Raw genomic sequence first — 26,433 nt, 5'->3', positions numbered from 1 at the left:
ATAAATCTAAAAAAAAAAAAAAAAAAAAAAAAAAAAAGAGAGAGAGAGAGAGAGAGAGAGAGAGAGAGAGAGAGAGAGAGAGAGAGAGAGAGAGAGAAAGGTTCATTTTATTAAGTACTGTTTCCTCAAAGTACCAAGGAAAGATTTCCTGGAGAGATGACTTAAAAATTAACTTCAAGATTTATCAAAGTAAAGACTCTCAAATATTTGTAGCACATCCCAAATTTATACAAAATATAAATTATAAAATATAAACCTTTATTTCCCTAAAAACATTATTTTTTTAATTTTTATTATTTTGAAGACATCACATTCTTCAACCTAATTGTGAGTATAAGACATAAATTAGAATGTGGTATTTCCTTTTCAACCACTTCAAACATAATAATACATCTACTTTTAAGTCTTTTAAAGTTTTTTGAGATTATAACCTATGGGGTGTTTTTTGTTTTATTTTGTTTTTCTGTTTTTCAATACAGGGTTTCTCTATGTAGACCTGGCTGTCCTGGAACTCAGTCTGTAGACCAGGCTGGCCTTGCACTCAGCGATCTGTCTGCCTCTGCCACCCAAATGTTAGGGATTAAAGGTGTGTGTCACCACCGCCTGAGATTATAATTTAATTACAATATTTCTTCCTTCCCTTTCCTCCCTCCAAACCCTTCCATGTACCTGTTCCTGTTCTTCAAATTTATGGCCTCCTTTTTCACTAATTGTTATTACATGTAAATATGTACATACATACATATTCCTAAATATAACCTGTTCAGTCTCTATAATACTATTTGTATGTATGTTTTCAGGACTGAACATCTGGCATTGGACAAACAATTGGTGTGCTCTTCTCTGGGGAAGACCACCTCTCGTGCTCCCAGCTTTCTGTAATTGCCTATAGCTCTTTGTGTAGGGCTGAGGCCTCATGGGCTTTTCCCTATGCAGTTTGGCATACCAGTTGGTGTCATCCTTATTCAATTTTTAAGTCTTTTTATGAAAAGTTAACTTTAAAGAATAACAAGATGCTAAAAAACTATAGTCTAATGTGTAAAAAAAGTTATCTAAATATTAATGCTAAATGGCTTTAGAGCTCTCCTAGCCTCCACTTATGTAAGAAGGTTTCTGTAGTCAAATATGAAAAAGCAGTAGTATAATTCCTGCTGCTGAATAATGAATGGAAAGAATTAGACATAGACCAGCACTCTGCTACTGAGTTACAAAAGAAATAATTTAGAGCTAAATTCCCTCAGCTAGAAACAAGAAAGGAACAACAGAACATAATGTCCTACAGAGAAAATCTAATCTTCACCATTCCTACTTCTCATGAAGGGCCTATAAATAGAAAATAAGTAAACCCACATTAATAAGCTATGAAAGGAAAATATTTTCAGGAGAGATGAAAGTGAATGCTTCAGGATTCCCACCTAGGAGGCTCCAGAAAATGCTGATTTAGACTAAAACAAGTCCTTCAAGAGATACTGCTAACATGAAGTCAGTCCAGCTTTCTCCATCATCCAGTAACCCCAGGCCTATGATAAAAATCCATGGTGCAAGTATCAGACTCAAGTGGAAAAGCCTACAACAACTCTGAATTTGGGTTAAATGGCCATAGGTACATTAGAATCCAGACTATAATAGACTAAAATTTATCTACCTACCAAAAGCTTATCAAAATTGACCTCTAGATGCCAGGTGGTGGTGGCGCACACCTTTAATCCCCCAGCACTTGGGAGGCAGAAGCAGGTGGATCTCTTTAAGTTCAAAGCCAGCCTGGTCTACAGAGAGAGTTCCAGGACAGCCAGGGCTGTTACACAGAAAAATCCTGTTTTTGAAAACAACAACAACAAAGAATTGACATCTAGGAAATGCCTTCAAGTCCTCTAACTGATGAAGACAGCATTCATTTTCAGGCTTCATTTCTAGGCTTCTTCAAGAATGACAACAAGTTTTTTTTTTAAGAATTATTATTTTAGGAGCTGGAGAGATGGCTCAGTGGTTAAGGGCAATGACTGTTTGACCAGTTTCTATTCCCAGTACCCACATGGCTGTTCTCAACTGTCTGTAATTCCAGGTCCAGCATCCTCACACAGACATACATACATACAGGCAAAACAGCAATAAAATAAAAAATAAACATTTTTTTAAAAAAAGAATTATTATTTTAAACAAGGCGATGGTGGTGCATGCCTTTAATACCAGCACTTGGGAGGCAGAGGCAAATGGACTTCTGAGTTTGAAGCCAACCTGGTCTACGCAGAGAGTTCCAGGATAATCAGGGCTACACAGAGAAATCCTGTCTTGAAAATCCAAAACAAAATGACAACAAAAAAAGAATTATTATTTTGGGGGTAAGACATATATCATGGCATATGTATGGAGGTCAGAGTTCAACTTTATGGACCATGTTCACTCCTTCCACCTTTGCATGGGTTCCAAGTATCAAACTCAGGTAGTCGCACTTGCATGAATTTGCCCATCTTGCCTGTCTAAAAGTTTCTCAGTTGATAGCAAATGATAAATTTGAAGAGCAGGTGCCTCTAACCCACATATGCCCTCTGTAGGGATTTAGCTCAAGTCAACAGAAGCCCACTTATCCCTGCAGTGATTGTCTTTCATTCTCTAGCATCGTGAGATAAACATTTCACAGTAAGCATGATTTCAACAATCCCTTTGAGGATAACCTCAAAAGAGAGTTGAGCATACTGACCTTCCAAACGTTCTACAAATAATCGCTTCAAGCTTTGGTAAATACCAATTTTGATAGTGCCATATGATGCCTGTCTTAGTAAAGCAGGGGCAATTCTTCCCAAAAAGAGAGAAAGAGAAAAGTTAATTTTATATAACACACATTTGTAGATTTTACAATTCTTTTATCTATATCCTTCCAAGCAGTATAGCATGCTTTTTTTTACTCACCCATGAAGAAAGAAAGCTCATATCCCACGTCATAAAACATACATCAACAAAGTAAAAAGAACTAAATTTAGATAGAATATATTTCCTGACCATAATGGAAACAAACAAGAAAATGATAAGGAGAACGCTCAAACACTTGCAAATCAAACGATACACATCTAAAACAACATGTGGGTTAGAGAAAGCTACAAAAGAAGTTTTCTCAATGTATAGATATGAGTAAAATTTCAAATACATCCTATAATATGCATGGGGAAACAACAACAAAAGAAAAGGACATCATGAATATGAGCGTGAGGAAAGAGATACATGGGAATGCATGGAGAAAGAAAGGGAAAGAGGAAATAATGTAATTATAATTCAAAAATTTTAAAAATATTATTAAAAATTTTAATACATGGGATACAGCTAGGTCTGAAAGTACAGGTCTGTAACCCAAGCTACTTGTGGGCTAAGGCAAGAGTTCCAGACCTGCCTGAACTAGAGTGAGCACAAAACAAGCATGAGCAGCTTAATATGGCCCTTTCATAGAAAAAGTAAAAAGAAAGTAGTTCACAGATAGAGCACTTACATAGCATTGCTAGGCGCTAGGTTCAATCACTAATATTAAAAAACAAAGAGGGGGCAGAGAATATGCAACCAAAGCATAGCTGAGAATAATTTACAGTCAAATTCTTACCCTAGCAGAGTAAATTCCCCAGAAGCCAACCTCTAGAACTATGAAAAATTAATGCCTGCTATTTATAAGTGACCAGGCATAAGGTACTTTGTCACAGTGGCCCAAACTAATAGTATTAAAAATTTTACAAAATAAAACTGAATTCATAGTTTTTTAATTTTTCAGATTTGGTTTACTTTTGCATTACATATATGGGTGTTTTGCCTACAAGTATGTTGGTGCACCATGTACATGCAATGCCCATAGGGGCCAGAGGAGGGCATAAGATCTTCTAGAACTGGAGTTACAGGCAGTAGTTTAGTTGCCACGTGGGTGCTGGAAATCGAACTCAGGTCCTACAGAAGAGGAGCCAGTGCTCCTACCTACTGAACCATATCTCCAGTCCCATTGAATTAACAGTTTTATTAAAGTTCATAAAATAGAAATTCTCAGTCCAAACATGTTTACTGAGGAGCTCTATAAAACCACTGAAGAATTACCATTAATCTTACACAAGCTCCCCAGGAAACGGAAAAGGGAATGTTTCCCCAATCATTTTGGCTAGTATTACTTTGGTAGCAAAAAAAAAAAAAAAAAAAAAAAAAAAAAAAAAAAAAAAAAAAAAAAAAAAAAAAACAGACAAAAACAGTACAAACAAAAAACACAGACCTATATCGTTCATGAACTTAGATGCAAAAATCCTTTAGAAAAGATGAGCAAATTGAATGTAGCAATATACAAAAGAGTTAAAACACTAACCCATACCTCATAGGTTAAAAAAAACCTTGACCTTTATTTCCTAACAACTGCAGATACATCTTTAACTTAATCAAAAAGGAAGCCAACAGCACCAAGATTTCAGCCTACTTAAATTCTGCTCATAAACTGAAGATGTTCTCACTCATGCCTCCTTTGAGATTCATCCAAATTGCAGAACTATACTTTAGGAGATATAAATAGAAATAAAGCAACAGCTCAAATGGTTAGGATTGAAGAAAAAAACAGATGACTAAATCTGCATATTTCTGACTGTTACTTGCATTAGAAAAAGAATTCCAAGGTTATCTATGCTAATAGAGGAACAAGGTAAAAGAGATGATCCATGGATAATTTAATTCTAAATAAGGATCTTTTTTGTTTGTTTTTTTTCTTTTTGTTTTGAATTTTTCTCCAAGAAAACTATAATTTAAATAAACCCAACCCAAATTACTAGTAAAATTGATTTCCAATCTCTCAGCAATACTGGTAGCCTAGATTTAGGATAGCCTAGGAAATCAGCAGCAGGTGAAGTACAAACTGGACAATAAACCATAAACTGATGCGTAATCAAAAGGTGATGAAAAAAGATACTCCCTTTCTTCTATTCTTCATTCCTATTTAATCTGCCAGAATATTTCTTTCACAAAAAAAAAAAACTTTAAAGGAAGCCAGTGCTTGCCAAATCAGGAAAATTCTCAGAAGAACATACACAGCTAATTGTGCTGCTTTTTACAACAGTCATCAGTAAATGTCAGGAAGCCAGAAAAAAAAAAAACCTTATGCTGAAATGATATTATCCACTTTCACATTTATTCCATACAGCCAGATTAACACAAATTCCAAAGCTCAAGACTTACAAGCAAATGAAATATACAAAAGCCCACCAATACAGAATTACAAGTCAAAATGGTGACTATGAAGGGTATAAACTAGCATGTAGTTGTTCATGCTCCAAGGAAAGAGGCCAGACTTACCCTGAATACAGAGCCAAAATCCCCTCTTCTTTATAGATTCGGAACAAGGCATGAAACATCCCTCTATATTTTATCTCTTTGAAGCGGACATCGATGCTCTGGCCTTGGACTTGCAGCCGTGTTTTAGTAAGGTCCACAGGGAAAGTGCCTATGAGGGAACACACTCCTGAGCATTTACAAAGAACACAGGTATGTTTTGGCTAAATATAAGGCAATGCAATAGTGGCAATCTAACACAGGGTCCTTTTCATAACACTCAGATATGCACTCCACCGTCACTGACAGAAGGTAAAGGCTTTTAAGTGGAGTGAAATGCACTAGGCTCTCTAGGAAGCACGACTTGCCACACAGTATATCTGACACTTTCTGCCAGAAATGCAAAGGCGTTTGGATACTTCTTTTCCTTCGTCTGTAACATACTAATGCCAACAGCATTTGTTAGTCTTTTCCTCCCACCCTTTCCCACCTCAAGTCTCCTTATCTCCCCTTCATAAAATCTCCCCACATCATCGCAAGCACAGGAACATCCAGGATTGCTGAATCAGAGGTTCTTACATGCAGTAACAATAGGGTATGAGCATGTGTATTTACGACTTCCTAATACTATGACAGAAATTGGCAAAGTCTCACTTGGTTCTACTTACCATGGTGTCTTTGATAGTTCAGGAGTAATACCAATAGAGTACTTGAGCCATTAGTTTTTTCAATTATGTGCTACTTCTTTGTATGCATGTGTATGTATGTGTGTGGATATATCTGCCACGGCTCATGCATGGAGGTCAGAGGACAGCCTGCAGGAGTTGGTTCTGTCCTTCAACCACATGGGTCCCAGGGATCAAATTCAGGTTCGGCAAGCTTGGCAGCATGCATCTTTACCTGCTGAGCCATCCTGTCGTCCCTAGCCGGATTCTTCAAAAAACAAAAACAAAACTCCCTTTTCTTATCTCAGCACATAAAAGTGGTTGTTGCATGAACAAAATGGGTTTTAAGAAAGATTTTAAGATCTAAACCTAACAAGGTGTTTATATATTTAATTCTGAACTTTGGGGATCTGGATAGTGCATGACCAGAGCACATACCAAGAAAGGCAGAAAACACTGCAAGATTGTAGATACTTAGGAAACATTCAGGGAAAAGAAAACTCTGGAAAATGAAAAGTTACAATCTAAAAATATTTCAAAATTTAAATCAAAAGAGAGATGACTCTTGTTTGATCTTATTTACTTCTAAAATGGAAGAAAGCTTTGCAAAAAAAGAAGCCTGGATAAGAAGAAAATTATAGACTTAGCATAAATGTAAGACCATTAATACAGGAATACACAGAAATCATTGTCATATATAGTCCTCTATGATTACACATATTTGGCTTGGAAAAATTAACAAGTCACTAACTTATCAAAAAAAAAGGTTCAAAATTTGACTTCTTAACCTCATTCACCTTATCATTACTAGTACCTTCTCAGTAATGCTGTTTGATAGCCATGCAAACAATAATATTATTTTTTGGTTTTTCAAGATAGAGTTTCTCTGTATAAGAGTCCTGGTTGTACTGGAACTCTGCAGACCAGGCTGGCCTCGAACTCTTCTGAGATTGACCTGTTTCTGCCTCCCAAGTGCTGGGATTAAAGGCATGCACTACCACCACCTGGGGCAACAACAATTTTTAAAACAAAGATGACAACACTCTTTTGATTTGTTCTCTGTTTCCTCTAGAAATAACTGGTAGCATGCATAACCATCTGTAGCACAAAACTCATATTTGTCATCCTTTTTTTTCAGATTCTTACCGAACTCGGCAACAATAGAGGCAAGGCCGCCATACACAAAAGGTTTCCAGTTCAGACCAGACATCTCATGGCTTAAAGTGGGACTTTTCTGATGCTAAAAATAAACACGAATTAGAACAGGGCACAAGAATGAAAAATAGTACCAGTTAACGCTTGAGTATATGATTTGAATCAACACAACTGGCAAACCAAAGGAACATGGAAGAAAAACTAAAAACCAACAAGTGGGATGAGACAAAACAGAGAGTCCTGCCTCAAAGTCTGGATGCTTATGAGTTTCTTCTCTAATGTCATTCTGTAGGGTAGGTGTACAATCACTTAAAAATGAACATGTGCCCTTCATGCTCTCTAATTTAATCGTCCACTCTTCCCCACCCCAAGAAGCTTCAGCCCATTCATCCAGAACACCCATCTTTGACATTCATCTAGACAATCATGGGTCAGGGAAACTGAAACTGAAGTTACATAGGCTGAGGCATCTTATAAAAGCAGTTCATGGTATTCAGTTAGCTTGATTCAGGCACAAGACACAAGCTGCCAACACTACCCCCAGAACATTCTCAGCCTGTTCAGCTCTCCACTAAAATTTAGCATCTCAGTTCTAGGAACTGAGCTAGTTTTACACCAAAGCAGCTAACTCAGTGAGACCCACGCTGAGATAAGGAGCAATGTACCTTGCTTCTGGCTCCTGGAGAAATGACAGCAGTGTGGATATATCCCATTTCTGACCCTGAACATCATCCTTCCAGTGATCTCCTTTCCCTTACCCCTGAACTGTAATAACATATCCTAGGACTATACTTTTTATGTTCTAATTCTTTATTGATGTATTTCTGTCCCCCGCCCTTTTTACTCCGCCCCCCCCAACAAATCAATCTTAGATCTGTCATCCTAAAAATCTTCAGTTTTGTCAGGGAGGTGGTGGTGCACACCTTTAATCCTAGCACCCAGAGGCAGAGGCAAAGGCAGGCAAATCTCTTTGAGTTTGAGGCCAGTTTGTTTGACAGAGTGAGTTCCAGGACAGCCAAAGCTATACAGAGAAATCCTGTCTCAAAACACAAAACAAAACAAACAAAAACAACAACAACAAAAAAATTCATTTTTATTTTTTCTGCCACTCTCAGCGCCTTCACTCTTGGATTTGTTTTTCCACAACTCTAGCATCTAGGCAAATATTTCTCAAATTGTAGCATGCAACAGAATCATCTAAAAGGTTATTAAAACATGGACTGCAGAGCCTTTTTCTCAGAGTTTCTGATTGTTTTAAGTCTTGCCCTGAGAATCTGCAAGGTCTCAAAGAATAGTGATGCTTTAAGAAGGAACTATTGCTGTAGGCATCACCTGCTAAATCCTGGTCCTCTTGAAAACACTACTACTTTTTAAAACAATCTCAGATTTCCTTGAACTATTTCCTTCTTTTTCAGTGCTTCGATATATACTTCTGATTTCAAAAGGGTTTACAGTCAAAAAGGAACACCCTGAAATCAGATCATCTAACACTGAATCATGGCTTCAGATTCACATCTTGACTATCATTTACTAGTTGTTTGTAGGAAAGTTATTCAATCTGTCTCTGCCTTTATTTTCTGAAAACAATAATAATAAAAACATATTATAGGGTTGTTGTGTTGTATATAAGTAACACATTTTTAACACCTAGAAAAATCCTTGAAACTTTGCTTAATAAGTTAGATAGTTATTACTACACATTTTAATAAATGTATTTATTAAATAAAATAAATTCTTTATTAATAAATAAATAAATAAAATAAATACATTTTCATAGATAGCATTTCCTGTCCATCTTCGCCTTGCCAGTTTGGGTTAGTACCATTGAGCTACCATCTGTTCTTAGAGGAAACAGGGTTTTGATTTATTTTTTACAAAAGTAATTCTCTGAAACAAAGCTACGAGTTATATATTGAATATGTAAGAGATACCCCTATTGGAGGAAAGTTCATTAAAACTCTAAAGAGCAAAGTAGGAATTGATAGGAAAAATAGGACTATGGCATAAAAACAACAAGAACAACAAAACCCTTTAAATCAGATGTGGTGGCCCATGCTTGTAAATATAGCAACTAGAAAGTGGAGTCAGGAGGATCAGTAATTCAAGTCATCCTTTCCTACATAGGGGGTTTGAGACCAGCCTGAGCTACATAATACCCTTGTCTCCAAAAGAATGCACAAAAAGGAAGGGAAAAAAAATCACTCTCTGGTGACAAATTTAGAGATTTCCCTAAATAGCCTTTGATATTTCAAATGTCTGCTGAGCTTCTCCCCCAGACTTTCCGTTTACAACTTCACGCACCCTTTCTCAGTACAGGAAAAAAATTCTACCACATCTTTACTACCTACTAGTCAATGTTTCAAAAAATATTTAGTGTCTAAGCATTATTTTTTTTTTGTGTGTGTGTGTGTATGAGTGTTTGCTTACACGTATAACTCTGTACCACATGCATGCCTGATGACCACAAAGGCCAGAAGAGGGTGTTTGATTCCTTGGAACTGGTTACAGGTGGTTATGAGCTGCCATGTGGGTGTTGGGACTTGAACCTGGATCCTCAGGCTGAGCAGCTACTCCTCTGAACAGCTGAGTTTTCTCTCTAGCCCTCTACTCAGTCTCTTAACGGAAAATGTGCTCAGGATTCAGGAGCAATAACAAACCACTAAAAGTTGGGCCAGAGTCAAACTAAGAAACAGAAAGGCCAGTCACTGGTTCTTAGGTCAGGTAGTCCAGCAGTTCCCAATGAAGTTTCCACAATTCAGAGGTGATAGGAAAACAAAACCAAACCTAGGGCTGCTTTCTTTTTTCAGTTAAATGTATGTCATTTAAATGGCTATTAAATCATATTGTTTAGCCCTAGAGCACTGGCAAATCGCCTCTCTTACATAAAATGATAATAGTAGTAGGTAGTTGATAATATTTAGTGTCTTTATTTGGCAAAAGAAGCATAGTGATCTTTATCTGTCTCCCCTCCACCACATTTTCATTTCAATTTCATTAGTCTATAAAATTATACAAACCTGGAGAAGACTAACCAAAACCAACAATGTCCCTTTACCACCTCCCCAGTCACATCTGATAGTAAAATCTTTCGCGCCAATATCAGAAATCAAAGTCATGAAAGAAATTTTTTATTTCCTTTGATTAGACTTTATACAGCCCTTCCTCACACTAGAACCACTTGGAGGCACATTGAACAAATTTATGTTTCCACAACGGAGTCCTTAAATATTTAAAGGCAGCCTTCATATTCCTACATTTTTCTTTTCTAAGGCTAGATAATCCTGATCATTTTCTTCATTCTATATGTTTTACTTCAGCTACTATAGCTGAAAAACCTTTGTTTCTTTTCAGAGAGGCTTACTATACAACTGAAGCATTAAAGTTCCAGCAAATACCAGAGTCTTTTACATAAAGCTGTATATATATATATGTGTGTGTGTGTGTGTGTGTGTGTATGTGTGTGTGTGTATGCAAGTTATGTCTCACCTATTATTGTTAAACTATGTGATTTTTTTAAGAAAAATTTTCAGAAATTTGTTTATTCAACATCTTAAATTCAGGCATAAAATGATGACTAGCGTGAAGTATATTCTCTAGTTGTCTCGTCTCTTCTCCTCCTCTTTTAAATAGGGAAGATTCCCTAAAAGATGACACCATATTTCACAAAGCTTTTTATAAACCTCATAAAAACTTGTATAGAATGAGGACAAATGTCAAACAGTTGAGTGTCTTACATACACATCCTGTATATAAGCAGTTATAAAGCAAGCCACAAAAGTAATTTGCTGGACCTGGACAATAACACACACCTTATACAACACTCTCCTGATTCCCAGATTCTCTACCTATAAACACTTGTCTCTTGCTTTTGATGAAGAGGATTGCTTTGTAAAGCAATTCATATCCCAACTCCTCATAAAGTTATTTTGACTTGTGGAGGCTAACCTCAGTTTGGGGTGAAGGGACAGAAATAATATCTAAGTAGCAATACAGTACCCTACATATTTTATTATTTTAAAAAGCCAATAAAATTTGTCTTCACAATTTGTGCATCTATTCTTAGAATATAGCCCCTATATTTATTTCAAAGTCTGTTCAGGAAATTCTGGGTGATGACGCTCTTGGTTTCTCCTTTAAGAAAGAGTAGGTGTTAGACATGTTCATGTTTGCAAGATAGCAATAAGAAACCTAAAGCTATGTGTTAAAGGCATACTAATAATCAAACCTGAAATTGTCTATGAATATAATTGTCAAACTTTTAAAAATCACAGCCTGGTGTGGTGATGTATGTCTTTAAATCCAGCACCTGAGAGGCACAAGCAGGTGGATCTTTGTGCATCTGAGGTCAGCCTGGTCTATATAGTGAGACCCTGTCTCCAAAAAACATTTCACAGAAATATAGTCTAACATAGACACTATCTGCCATTCCACGTATCTTTCCTGGACAATCATCTGGTGGAACAAATTAAATATTTTTGCTAGAGAAAAATTGTTAGAGACAAATTGTTACACTGCATAGAAATCTATAAAGCAGGGAAGCACGGAAAAGAAAACAATAGGCATGCGTTTGCATAATTTGGAAAAACTGTTGGAAGTGAGAGAACTTAAATTGGATCTCAACAGTGAGCAGACTGAATCCGGGTAGGAACAAATATCTGGGAAGGGTGAGCAGGGTACATAAAGACAAATGTGCAAACACACACAATCGTGTGGAGGTAGGCACCGATATAGTTTGTACTGAGACAGAAATCAAGGACCCAAGCAGAATACACAATATGCGTATTGGATGAACAAGTGAAAGGAGTAGATTCTACCGAGAGGCTTGAAAACAAGATGTTGGAGGAAGACTAGTTCTATTAATAGGGAAGTGAATTAAGGTAATGCCCTATTTTAATTAGCTACTGGGGACTACAAGCACAGTGGATTGCAAACAGAGAGGTAGGGCAATAGCTTAGGAGGGTGTGAAGTAGGCAGAAAAGAATACTTGTTAGCATTGGGGTTAATCTGTTGAAATGGAGACAAAAGACGTTTCATGATTTAAATGAAGAGGAGGAAAGAGTTAGCATCTACTCTAAGCATCTCTAGGGGCTGGGCAAGGAAGCACTGGTAGAAAACTATACATGTCCTTGCTTATTATTGTCTGAGAAACAAAATCCATGTTGATAATATCTGTGATCCTGATCAAGTAACTGAACTGCATTTTAATAGATGCCTTCAATGCCTCAACCTCAGGAGTGACAGGGGTATAGAAAGTGATGGGGAGCATCTCTCAACGGCATTCCTCACACTGATACAATGGAGATGTTTGCTTACTCCGCTTGCAATCACAGCCGCCGTTGCAAACTTCACCCTTAGAAAAATTAGGATTATTCCGGGAAAGATACCCATTCACCCTCTGGGTAGCAGGATCTTGCCAATTCCTCAGCTGTCAGAGCGAGTTCGCAGAGAGAAGGGAGGCGCCTGAAGGAGGCAGCCTCCCAGGGGGTCGAGGAAGCAGGGTTCAATCGAAGAAGTAAAGCCACCGGTGCCAGAAGAGTGAAAGACAGGGAAGGGACTCAGCTGAGGGGAGAGAGAGATCAAAGGACCGTTAAGCCCCTCCCAGGCCGAGTACCAGATCAGCCCGGCCCATGCGGCCTGCCGCAGCCCAATCCCGCTCCCCAACCTGGAACTCCAGGCGCTCCCACTCACCTGCTCAAGCTCATCAGACGACTGGGAAGCAGAGGCTGCCAAGGTAGGAAATGCCACCGCAGCGCCAACCCGGAAGCATTGAAACGAACGGAAGTAACAAGGCGTCGCCTCGGCAACAGTGGCGCCGCCATCCTAACTCCGCCTCCTCTTTGCCCGAAAAGGAAGGCGCGAAAGAAAGGAAACCATTAGGGTCGAAAGGCCTGAGTCCCTAAGGCTGTGCAAAAGGGTCAGGAGCCAACCACCTGCCTTTCCGGAGAGGGAGCTAAGGTGGGAGAATGGGGCCGCTTCTGCAGCAGATGTGCTCTCCAGAGAGGGCAGAGGAGATGCCTTGTCACCCACCCGGAGTTTACCGGAGCAGATGGTCCGCTAAGCCTCAAAAACGCGAGGCGGTAGGAGGTGCATTGCATAGAGGGAGGTGGGACAAAGGATTTAAGATGGAAGTGGGAGAATTTCTTTTGCCTGCTTTTGGGACCCTTTTCCTATGGGGGCGGGAGACTGGGAGCAGAGGAGGGAGGGGCAAACTGCGATGGGGATGTAATATATGAGAGAAGAATAAATAAATACGTACATAAATAATTTTTTAAGATTGGGAGAATTTATATTTATTTATTTATTTATTTATTTATTTATTTATTTATTTATTTATTTATTTTGGTTTTTCGAGACAGTGTTTCTCTGTGGCTTTGGAGCCTGTCCTGAAACTAGCTCTTGTAGACCAGGCTGGTCTCGAACTCACAGAGATCCACCTGCCTCTGCCTCCCGAGTGCTGGGATTAAAGGCGTGCGCCACCATCGGAGAATTTAAGTAAAACTGAGAACTAGGACATGAGCGGAATTTAGACACTGAACCCAGGCTCAGAAAGAAAAATAAAGATGAGAGAAGCAAATAAGCCTCACCCACTGAATGTCAGCAGCAGTCTCTGAAAAATTACTAGCCTAGAGACAGAAACTTTGGAACAAGCTGGGAACAGAAAGGAGACCAGGAAAAGTTAAAGCAAACGAATCTGAAGAGAATAATGGGAGAGTACCAGCTAATCCGCATCTTACAATTGGCTAGAAAAGCTTGACCACCAGCTTCAGACCCCAGTTCCCACGGCCACTGGAAGAGAAAACCAGAAACTTCTGGGTAAATCCATTAGCTAAATTAATACATGAAGGCTACCCCCATTTTTTCACTATATCACAGTTTCCACAATCACACAAGTGTTAATGATAGTGTTTTTTATTTACATAGGTATAAGTCAATGAGTTCAAGGCACACAGTCCTGAGATTATTTGTTGAATAAGGTAATGTTTTGAATTGATTTATTCCAAAAGAATCTTCCTCATCTCCTTCACATCTACTTTTTAAAAATTTCTTCAGGCAGCACACATGATATAATAAATGACATTATGGAGCACTTAACCATGTGTCAACGTGATGCTAACAGCTCTTTTGCTTGAAGCTGCCTTACAAGGTTGATACTTTTATTTTCACCTCCTAACAACTAAGAAAAATTAGGTCATAAAAGTGAAGCAGAGTTATGTCATAACTGGCAGAATTTGGATTTCAACTTGAGATTGACTTCAGTGTCCAAACGTGCTTCTTGACTTGAGTGCCCAAGTGTGCAACTCTAAGAATGTCTTCTTTAGCCGGGTGGTGTTGGCTCACACCTTTAATCCCAGCACTTGGGAGGCAGAGGCAGGAGGATCTCTGTGAATTCGAGGCTGGCCTGGTCTACAGAGCAAGTTCCAGCACAGGCTCCAAAGCTGCAGAGAAACCCTGTCTCAAAAAATAAAAAATAAATCGAATGCCTTCGTTAATGTCAGAAACTTCATTACTCTAAAGATAAGAAACACGTGCATGCATTCCAAAATGAGAATTCTAGGAGGCAGAAGAGATGTCTCAGCAGTTAAGAGCACAAGCTGCTCTTCTTAGAGGACAAGAGTTCAATTCCCAACACTCAGTTCCCAAGGCTCAAAAGACCCCTGTAACTCCAGTCCCAAGAGATTTGGTGGCATCCACTGACACCAGGCACTCAAGTGGTGTGCAGAAATACATGCAAATAAAACACCCATACACATAAAATAAATATTTTCATTGTAAAATGTGAATTCTTTCATTTTAGACAACAGCAGAGCAACACCCTCTTAGACAAATGGATAAAATCCTGTGTGTAGAGTCCACATAACTTGGAAGGTTTGGACTCTCTTCAGTGACACATATATGTGTAGCTATTCATGTGGGAATCCTGTATATGTGTTGCTTTTATTGGTTAATAAAGAAGTTGCTTTCAACCAATGGCTTAACAGACTATAGATATATAGAGATATATAGATATAGAGAGAGAGAGCAGTCAGAGTCAAAGAGAAGCCATGTACCAGCCACCAGGGACAGAGGCCTCCACTGGAGCCTCCTGAAACTGCTGGTAGGCCACACCCTCGTGGTGATGCTCAGATTAATGGAGATGGGTTAGTTTAGGATATAAGAATTAGCCAGAAATACGCTTAAGCTATTGACCAAACAGTAATGCAAATAATATAGTTCCTATGTGATTATTTTGAGTCTGGGCGGCTGGGAAATGAACGAGCAGCCTCCTCCAACAAGCTATGGCCTGGGATTGTGTTTCACATCCAATTCACTGAAACTTGTAGAATTATGGCCTGCCCCTTGGGCAAATCACTATCTTAGCTTTTGTACAAAACTGTGTTTTCCCACTCAATCACTACTTCCAACAGTTAATCTAGGTATCAACTAGGTAAATTTTTAAAGGGTTCATTGTTTTTAAATGACTCATGTTTAAAATTCTACATGTGAGCAAAAACAATAGCAATTTAGGAACATAAGCATATGCCACACTAACACATTTGCAGTTTGGTTGCATTATTTCAGTTTTTACATTCTTTAGTGCTATAACACGAAAATCTAATCCTCCTTATCAAAGTTGTATATTTCCCTTATAAATTACCTTCTATTATCTAGTCTCTCCCATAAAGACCAGTTTTTGACCACACATATTCTGTCTAATTATATAAGCTATTCAAGAGGATAGAATCATGAATTCTAACTCTAACGTAACTTGGAAATGTTTTATAGACAATTGTTGAGACCCTGGTAAAAAAAAATCTCTTGCTGCTTCTAAGAGCTACCCTTTCCCTCTCCATTTACCCTTCATATCAGCATTGAGTTCTTTCCAGACTGCCACAAAGAAAGAAAAAAAGAAATTCTTTAAGACTGTGTCAACTTCGAGATACAAGCCAATTTCCTTAGATTAGCGGGGGTTTCTAAATCTTTTTCTCTTTTTTCCTCCACTTAGAGGGTCAACCTAGGACCTCATGCACGCATGCCAGACAATTGTGTTTCCACTGAGCTCCAACCTAACCCAATATATTCAAAACACTCCTATTTCAGATTATAGTCAGTAGAAACTACTAATGAGGCAATTTCGGCTATTTGGGGCCAAATCGGTGTGTAACTTATACTTGCATTACTCCTCAGATTCAGACGAAGCACTTTTCAACTGCTTGGCAGCCACATGTGGTAGGTGGTCACCACACAAGGCGACAAAGATCTGCCTCATTGCTCTGTCTGATGCATTGTCACATGCCTTCTCCAGAAAGCCCTCAACGGAGCATCCAGCTCCCTGTTACTCAACTGAGACTAGCTAACAATATTAGGAACACTTGAAGCTGGTAAGAAATTCTGATAGTTGGACTCCAGCCAAGTCCTATTTAAAACAGAATTAGCATTTTGCACGATGCCTATGCAATTAGTTTGCATATGAAATCTTAGGAAGACTGCTTTCACCTCTTCTTGAACACATCCAATTCATACCCGAGGCCTATACTACCCTTAAGTGGTTCGAAATTATGACAAAAACATTTATCAATCTTTTATTGAATATTCTTCATAATCCCAGAACTATATCGTATGTAAAGAGCATTATGAGGTAGGGGCTAATTTTGGCTCCTTATCTTTTGTGGTTGTTACTTATTGCTTTGTGGGAAAAAATAGAACTTTTCATAAAAGTTAAAATTTTTTATCTTTTTTCTTGTATTGTGGGAAAATGTTTTATTTTAGAATAATTTGGAGGATGGCATGGTGTCACATGCCTTTAGTCCCAGCACTCAGGAGGCAGAGGCAGGTGGATCTCTTTGAGTTCGAGGCCAGCCTGATCTATAAATCGAGTTGAAGGACAGCCAAGCTCGTTACCCAGAGAAAGCCTGTCTTGAAAAAGAATCTAGACTAATTTGGGTTTACAGAGAAGTTATAAAGATCCTGCTCTCACCAGCTTCTCCAAGCTACCCCTAAATGCTAACATTTATGGAACTTGGCATGTTAGTTAAAAAGCAAGACATTTATGTGTTATGACACTACTAACAGAGACATTCTGAGTTCTCCAGCTTTTACACATATTTCCTTGAACCATTATAGCTTCCAATTAAGGATAATACTTTACATTCAACTCCCACATCAGCTCCCATAAATAACAGAGGACCTAGTATAGACCCGTACCGTGCAGAACCCTGCCTGTACAGGGTTAGGGTTAGGGTTAAGGTTTGTTGCTTCAGTCTCTGTGAGTTCATATGAGCTTTGATCATGGTGATTTAGAGGGCCTTGTTTTCTTGGTGTCCTCCATCTTACTGTTCTCTCTCTCTCTCTCTCTCTCTCTCTCTCTCTCTCTCTCTCTCTCTCCCTCTCTCCTGCTTTTATTTAAAAATAGATTTTTTTTCTCACATAATATATTCTGATTATGGCTTTCTCTACTCCCAGTTCATCCCAATTTCCCCTCCCTTTTGTCTCTCATTAGAAAACAAAAAGGCTTCTAATGGTATATAATATAATAATGCAATGAGATAAATCAAAAACTAACACAGGAATTGGACAAAATAAACAGAAGGAAAGAACAAAAGAGAAGGCATAAGAAACAGATACCCATTTCTTTGCACTCAGGAGTCCATAAAAAACACTAAACCGGAAGCTATAATATTTAACAGAAGACCTGGTGCAGACCCATGCATGCCCTATACATGCTGCTTCAGTCTCTGTGAGTTCATATGAGCTTTGGTCGTGTTGATTTAGAGGGCCTTGTTTTCTTGGTGTCCTCTCTTTGCTCCGACCTTTACACTTTTTCTGCTTTATCTTTCACAGGGATTTGATGGAGCCACCCCATTTAGGGCTGGATGTTCTAAGGTCTCTCACTCTCTGCATGATATCTGGCTGTTATTTGTCCCCCTCTGCTTCGAGCTGTGTCAGGTACGGATTCCATCTCATGGAATGGTTCTTAAGTCAAATCAGGAATTGGGTGGTTACTCCCACAGCTTTGGGCCACCATTGCACTAGCACATTTTAGAGATGGGACACCATTGTAGATCAAAGGGCTTGTGGCTAGGTTGTTGGTGGTGTTTCTCTTTTGAGAGCTTGCAGAGTACCTTTGTGTATGAAACACTAGCACATAGGGGTGTAGGCTCTTTGAGGAACCAGCTCATCTTCTCCATGTTCAAGGAGTTGTGTAGATGTTGTCTTCAGCAATGGGGACTTGCTGTCAGTTTCTGGAAAACAACCTATAGTCTTAGTCTTGTCAACAGCCTGGGTTGTTGAGGATTCCCATGGGACCCCTTTGGCCAACAACTCAATTAACTGTAACCCAATCCCAGTACTGGAAACTTCATTTGATTCCAAGAGAGATCTAGTTGAGACTCTGTCTCATCTATTATTTGGTGATTTCATCTAGATTGCTTCTTCATATATGTACATATTTTAGGAAGCTTCTACTCTATTAGGTTTCCATATTACCCCTCAAATGATCCTTCATTTTAGCTGTATCCTCCTGTATTCTTTCCCTCATCTCCCCTTCTCTCCCCCTCACAATTTGATCCTCCCATTCCAGGCTCTACCTCCATCCATAACTATCTATTCTAGTTCCCTTTCCTAGGAAGATCTATCTATTCACTATAGTTCCTTACTCTAGCCTATACCTAACTTCTGTGGTTCTACAGAGCTTAGTTATCATTGTCTTAGCAATTTATATCCTCCATGTAAGTTAATACATACCATATTTATCTTTCTGAGTCTGGGTACCTCACTCAGGATGACTTTTTTTGTAGTTGATGCATTTACCTGAGAATTTCACTTTTTTAAATGTCTGACTAATTTTGTAAACATACCACATTTTCTTTATCCATTCTTCTGTTGAGGGGCATACAAGTTGTCTCCAGTTTCTGGGTATTATGACTAGAGCATCAATGAACATGATTGAGCAAGTATCTCTGTGGTAGGATGAAGCATCCTTTATGTATATGCCCAAAGTGGTATAACTGGATTGGTTCCTATCTTCCTAATGAACCACCACACTGATTTTTGTAGTGGTTGTACAAGTCTGCATTCCTACCAGCTACAGAAGAGTGTTCCCCTCACTCTACATCTTTGCCAGAATGAGCTGTCACTTATTATTGATCTTAGTCCTTTTGACAGGTATAAGATGAAATCTCAAAGTAGTTTTGATTTGCATTTCCCTGATGATTAAAGATGATGAATACTTTCTTAAATGTTTCTCAGCCATTTTAGAGTCCTCTTTTGAGAATTTTCTGTTTATATCTGTACCTCATTTTTAATTGGGTTATTTACTTTCTTGATATCTAGCTTTTGGGGGTTCTTTTTTATATTATATAGCTCTCTATTAGGTTTGTTGTTGGTAAAAATCTTTTCCCATTCTGTAGGCTGCCTCTTTTGTAGAAAGATGATGTCCTTCACTGAGCAGAAGCTTTTCAGTTTCATGAGGTTCCATTTAATAATTGTTGACCTTAGTGCTTGTGCTAACAGTATTCTCTTCAGAAAGTCTTTTCCTGTGCCAATGCATTAAAGGCTAGTCTCCAATTTCTCTTCTATCATGTTCACTGTGTCTGGTTTTATGTCAAGATCTTTGATCTATTTAGACTTGAGTTTTGTGCAGGGTGATAAGTATGGGTCCATTCAGATTCTTCTACATGCAGGTGTCCAGTTTGAGCAGCATCATTTGATGAAGATGCTGTCTGTTTTTTAGTGTGTATTTCTGGCTTTATAAAAACTCAGGTGTCCATGGGTGTTGTCGATTTGTGGCTGGGTTCAATTACATTTCAGTCATCATTATTTCTGGTTTTATGTTACTACCATTATGATTTTTATTACTATAGCTTTGTAGTATGATTTGAAATAAAGGAAGGTGATACCTCCAGCAATTTTATTATTCAAGTTTTCTTTAGCTATCGTGAGTTGTGTGTATGTGTGTTTGTTTTCATATGAAACTGAAAAGTGTCCTTTCATAAGCTGTGAAGAATTGTATTTGAATTTAATTTTGATGGGAATTGGGGATCATTTTGAATTTTTAGAGTGCTCTCTCAGTAGGATGGCCATTTTTAGTATATTAATCCTACTGATCCATGAGCATGGGAGGTCTTCTGATATGAGTGTTGGGGAGGGGGGAAGAAGGCTTCATCAGGTGTTCCACTACAGAGATGTGGATAAGACTGGGTGTTTGGACTTGGAGGAGTGGAAGGAGAGGTAAAATTCTGCATTTATCCTACCTGCTACCCTTGCCAGAATGAGAACTTTTCAAAAAACTTAAGCAAGGATCTGGGTTCAATTCTCAGCACTCCTTCGCCTTGCCAAATTCTAAGAAGTCTTTCATCTTGCTCAAACATACTCAAGAACTTAAAAACAGGATCCAGGGAAAATTCAAGCGTTAGACTGGAGAGATGACTCAGCAGTTAAAAGCACTAATTTCTCTACCAGAGGTCCTGAGTTCAATTCCCAACAACCACACAGTGGCTCACAACCATCTATGTTGGAATCTGATGCCTTCTTCTGGGATGCATAAAAACTAATACCCACAAATAAATAAATCTTTGAAAAATATTTACACTTAAATTTTTTCTTACATCTATTTGTTTTTATTTACAGGGAGTGGGTGTTAGAAGTCAGTTCTTTCCTTCCACTATATGAGATACTGGGATTGAACTCAGGCAGTGCAGTTTGGGGACAAGTGATTTTACCCACTGAGCAGTCTCACTACCCCAGAATGCAAGATTTAAATAAAATTATCCTAAAACAAAATTGACCTGTCACTTTTCTTGGAACCATAAGTAAAAGGAAGTGAACACATACAGATTGCTTAGTATAATTTAATTTGTGTGTGTGTGTGGGGGGGTGGGTATTGGCATGTCTACCGGTGCATATGGAGACCAGAGGCTGATGAGTGTTTTCACCTATCACCCTCCACCTTTTTTTGAGACAGGGTATCTCACTGAACCTGGAGCTCCTTCACTAGGTAGGCTGGCTAGCCAGTGAGCTCCAGGAACCTACCTTCCACCACACATACCCCCACTCAACTCTGAGGTTGCAGATGCAGCACTAGCCAGCTTTTATGTGGGTACAGGGATCTGAACTCAGGTTCTCATACTTGTGTACCATAATGGTAAGCCAACTCCTTAGCCTGAAAGTTCAGATATTTTGCTGAACACTTTATAAAGTTGTCTTCACTTGATTCTCGCATGCTCCTTGTGGTTTTATTTTTCAATGGTCTTTGCTTCTGGAATGATTTTTTATTAATTAATTTTGATTCATTTATTTTTCTTCCTGTCTGCAATTTCCCCTCTCCTTCTGTTCCCCCCTCCCCATCTACTCCTCCTCTGTCTCTATTCAGAAAGGGGCAGACCTTCCATGAGTGTCATCAAAACATGGCATGCCAAATTGAGGTAGGACTAAGCTCCTCCCTTTGTACTAAGGCTGGGCAAGGCAAACCAGCAAAGGAAGAAGTCCCCAAAAGCCAGCCAAAATGTTAGTTAGGGACAGGTCCTGATCCCACTGCTAGAAGTTCCACAAATAGACCAAGCTACACAACTGTCACACACATGCAGAGGGCTTAGGTCAGTCCCATGCAGGCTCCCTAGCTGTGGGTCCAGAGTCTGTGGGCTCTTATGAGCCTGGGATAGTTGTTTCTGTGGGTTACCTTGTGATCACCCTGCCTCCCCCTCATTCATACAATCCTTCCTCCCTCACTTCAACAGGATCCCCGGAGTTTGTCTCAGTTCTTGGCTGCAAACCTCTGCATTTGTTTCAATCAGCTACTGAATGAAGGTTCTCTGATGACAATTAAGAGAATGCCTCTTAAAATTATGGATTTTTAAAGATTTGAAAAACAAAACACATAAATGGAACAAACACTTTAAAATGGAGTGGATTAGTCAAGTATATAAAAGTGATTTTAATGACAGCATTCCTGTAGGAATAGGATTTGTCCAATTTTAGACCCTAGTAATTTGAATACAGGACAATCTAACAGGTTACATTTGAAGATCAATCTAAATTTATATTTATTTGTACAACTTATTTCATTAATATTTTCTATAAGAAAGCTGACTGAGTAGGCCAGGTAGAATAAGCCAGTAAGCAGGACCCCACCATGGCCTCTGCATCAGCTTCTGCTCCCAGGTTCCTGCCTTGTTTAAGTTTCTGCCCTGGCTTCCTTCAGTGATGAACAGCAATGCGAAAGTGTCAGTCAGATAAACCCTTTCCTCCCCAACTTGCTTTGGTCATGGTGTTCCATCGCTGCAATAGCCCTAACTTACACAAGGAGTTTTAGAAGTAACTAACTCTTCTGCATGTATTCAGAGAAACAAGGGGCCCTGGGACTGTAGGCAACCATTTTCCAGCCACAAGGAAAGACAAGATAAATTAACCAGATGTCTAAAAAGGATAGGAAGAAAATCTCCTTTGATGTTCCTAATGAACTCCAAATTAAAAAAAAAAAAACTTTCTGAATACAGTTCTACATTTACTGATTAAGTTATTGGAATTTGAGATTTCTGTTCCTTATAATACAGTGTTTCTAACTAGTACAGGGCCAATGGCCATTTTTTTTGTAACAAAGACCCAAACATGAAATGAATATATGGACTGGATAAATTTTAAGGATTCCACAATCAGGGTATAATTCTATGGTTCAGTGGTGAGGTTACAGGGAAGACCTCATGGAGGAGGAGATATATAATCTGATCTGATAGATTAACATTTGTTTTCCAGAGGAATGAGTACCAGTTTGCCACCCTTGCCAGACAACTAATTCAGAAGAAGAAACAGCTATTTACTCAAATCCTCAGTCATGGCAGCTCCTGTGGGGGACAAGCTGGTGAAATGTTTTCATATTTATTATGACCCATAATGGTCTGCTTTATACTTCCTTCTCCCTGTTCTACATTGGATTCCTTGAAGGTTATGGCTGTCAGGCATCGATTTTGCATCATTCAATGAACAAATGGGAAACTCAAAAGTGAGGGCTAGAATGAAAACTATCAGTTTTTTGACATAGACCCTTTTGGATTTTTTTGTTTTATGCTCTAATGCAGTGTTTGCATGTGTCATTTCTCTGGGAAGATATGATATTATTCTCGCGAATATAATTTCTATAGTAACTGCCTACTTGGTGTTAGAAGAAACCATATACTGTTTAAAAATGGTTTAATAACCATCAGATTCTTCAGTTTATGGAATAGCAATCACAGCTGAATTCTGACTATTTTCCTCTATTGGGCAGCAAGAGTATACCACTTACATGGTTTTCTGTTAGAACTATTCATGTTTATAATTATTCACATTGCTAGACACAAGGAGTTCTCTAAGCTCTGTTAATGTTCATATTTATTTTTGAGATGAAATTCACTTAACATACAAAGATCTGTTTTACAGTGTTCAATTCAGTGGCAAGCAATATTTTCATCTACCACCTCTCTAGAGTTTTAAATCCTTTCATTATCATAGGAACAATTCCTGCTCACTAAGTAATCACTCCTCATTCACCCTCCGCCCACACCCTGGCAACCACTAATCTGCTTGTCTCTATGGATACCACTGTTCTGGATATATGATATTTTAAACATCAGACAGCATGTCACTTTTTTATCTCGCTTCTTCATTTTAGTCCTGTGTTGTACCTTTTATCCCTTAAGTTGTGTTAATCTTCTCTATTTAAGGCTGTGTTCTATGTAGGGAAAGCCCAGCCAATCACCTTGCTTGAAGGGCGGGATCTCCTGAGATTATTATTTACTTATAAATATTGCGGGTGTGCTCCCCGCCTTCCCTTTTTATTTCCTGCTCATCGCTGGAACCCTGGTTTTGTAAGCTCTCCCCTTCTTCCCCTTAATAAAGCTGATATTAAAGCTAGCCTGATTAATCCTATTTGCCGGTCGTTTACACCCCTTCATTTTGGTGCCAATCGTGAGGCTTTTCGGATACCCGCCCTGCCTCAGAGCCTCCCGGTGGACCGTGGACCGCTGGGAGCCAGCGGCCCCCCCTCACCGGAGGCCTCTCCCTCCACGCAGATTGTACCCTCTCAGCACAGCTCCTTGCCAGTGGTCTGCTCTGCCTGACTTACAGTGGCAGAAGCAGCTGAGCTTCTGAGTCACTGAGCACCTGCAGCGAATAGATCTTTCCTGGAGCTTGCGAGAAAGTCAGCAAACGGAACTCAGGAAGGGCAACTTGGCCCTGCCCGCCATACTACTCTGCCCTGCCCCCGCCCCCGCCCCTAACCCGCCCGGGCCGCTAGCCCACCTCAGTTTTCTTTTTTTCTTTTTATTTATTAAAGATTTCTGTCTCTCTCCCCCCCACCGCCTCCCATTTCCCTCCTCCTCCCCCAATCAAGTCCCCCTCCCTCGTCAGGCCAAAGAGCAATCAGGGTTCCCTGCCCTGTGGGAAGTCCAAGGGCCACCCTCCTCCATCCAGGTTTAGTAAGGTGAGCATCCAAACAGTCCTCCTTGTCCGTTATGTTCAGCGAGACCAGTTTTATCCCGGGCTTTTTTCAGACTCAGGCCAGCTGGTCTTGGTGAGTTCCCAATAGAACATCCCCATTGTCTCAGTGTGTGGGTGCACCCCTCGCGGTCCTGAGTTCCTTGCTCGTGCTCTCTCTCCTTCTGCTCCTGATTTGGACCTTGGGGTTTCAGTCTGGTGCTCCAATGTGGGTCTCTGTCTCTGTCTCCTTTCATCGCCTGATGAATGTTAATATTCAGGAGGATGCCTATATGTTTTTCTTTTTTTGGGGGAGGGGGTTCACCTTCTTATTTAGCTTCTCTAGGATCACGAATTATAGTTGGTGCCATTTCAGGGTGGGACGGAATGTCCAGGAAAGGAGTACTGGACCCCTTCAGCTCTTGCTGCAGGGACTTCTTCCTTCCACATGACCCTGCCTCCCCCAAGCCTGCCTTATTGTCTGTGAGGTTCTTGGCCCAGGAACAGTGCCTACTTTTGCACTGAGGCTATCCAACCAGAGGGAGTCCTGTCCCTGTGCTGAGGACAACTACCCAGACCTGTCCTTGGCCCAGGAACAGTTCTTGCTCCTGCACTGAGGAGATCAACTCAGAGTCAGTCACAGCATAGATTAGACCAAGACGCCAAGACTCTCCAGGCTATATTTGAAGGAAGAGATAGTCAGGCATCAATGCAAGAATTCTTCCAACAACAGAAAAGGCAACATGCCAACACCAGATTCCGGGGATCACACAACAAGAAGACTTGAACACCCTATTCTAGAAGAAGTAGAAGAAATTCACTTTAAACATGACATTATAAAAATAATAGAAAATCTTAAACAGCATATGAAAACTGCTGTAAAGAAATGGAGAAGATAAACAAAAAGGTAGAAGAAATGAAAATCTCTCAAAGATACCCAAGAAAACTAAGATAAAGTAATCAAACAGTTCAAGACTTGAAAAATCAAATGAAGGCAATGAAAAATCACAAACCAAGAGAAGGCTAGATATGGAATCGGGGTAAATGAACAGGAACTACAGAGACAAGCATAACCAACAGAATACAAGAGAAAGAAGAAAGAATCATAGACACATAAGATACTATAGAGGAAATAAACTCATTGATTAAAGAAAATAACAAATCCAACAAATTCTTAACACAAAACATCCAGGAAATCTGGAACACCGTGAAAAGACCAAACCTAAGAAGAATAGAGGTAGAAGAGGAGAAGGTGTTATCCTAACAGCTGGTCATAGGATGGAAATGTCTCCTAACAGTCTTTGAAAGTCATTAGGAGTCTGTAGCCAATCTCTCCTAATTTGTGCCTTTTATGTCTTAATTTTTTGCAATCCTATTTTATAATCTAAATAATCAACAGAACCTCCTCTCTGAATCTTTTCAGGAGCAATCTGCAATCCCCATTTAGGTAAAACTATCTCTATTTATTCAAACAGTCTTTCCAATGTATCCATGTTTGAATCAGATAACAAAATATCATCGACATAGTGATAGATTATAGACTTGGGAAATGTCTTGCATATTATTTGCAATGGTTGATTTACAAAATATTGGCACAGGGATGGACTGTTTAACATGCCCTGTGGGAGAACGGCCCACTGGTATCTCCTTGAAGGTTGAGAAATATGATAAGTAGGTACTGTGAAGGCAATCTTTTCTCTATCTTTCTCTTGTAAAGGTATAGTGAAAAAACAATCCTTTAAATCAATAGCTATGAGAGGCCATCCTGTTGGTAATAAAGAGAGCAAAGGAATTCCAGATTACAGAGTGCCCATAGGTGGAATAACCTTGTTGATGGCCCTGAGATCTGTCACCATTCTCCATTTACCTGATTTTTTCTTAACCACAAATACAGGTGAATTCCAAGGGCTGGTAG

At 39.2% G+C, this 26,433-nt stretch overlaps 1 protein-coding gene across 1 annotated transcript in view; it reads right to left on the bottom strand.

Moving 5' to 3' along the window:
* The window catches only part of Slc25a14 (solute carrier family 25 member 14), a 124,011-nt gene that overhangs the window by 23,120 nt on the left and 74,458 nt on the right, over window positions 1-26,433 (bottom strand). The window contains 5 exon segments of the mRNA XM_050128369.1: window positions 2,637-2,793; window positions 5,299-5,446; window positions 7,086-7,179; window positions 12,783-12,880; window positions 12,883-13,880. Coding sequence (XP_049984326.1) covers window positions 2,637-2,793; window positions 5,299-5,446; window positions 7,086-7,179; window positions 12,783-12,880; window positions 12,883-12,913 — 528 coding nt within the window. The 5' untranslated portion in view covers window positions 12,914-13,880.

This window comes from Alexandromys fortis, unplaced genomic scaffold, assembly GCF_014885135.2.
Source record: "Alexandromys fortis isolate MF-2015 unplaced genomic scaffold, M_Fortis_MF-2015_v1.1 scaffold_288, whole genome shotgun sequence".
Taxonomy (NCBI): domain Eukaryota; kingdom Metazoa; phylum Chordata; class Mammalia; order Rodentia; family Cricetidae; genus Alexandromys; species Alexandromys fortis.
Note: the sequence above shows the minus strand (reverse complement) of the source record. Positions and strands in the feature narration are given on the sequence as shown.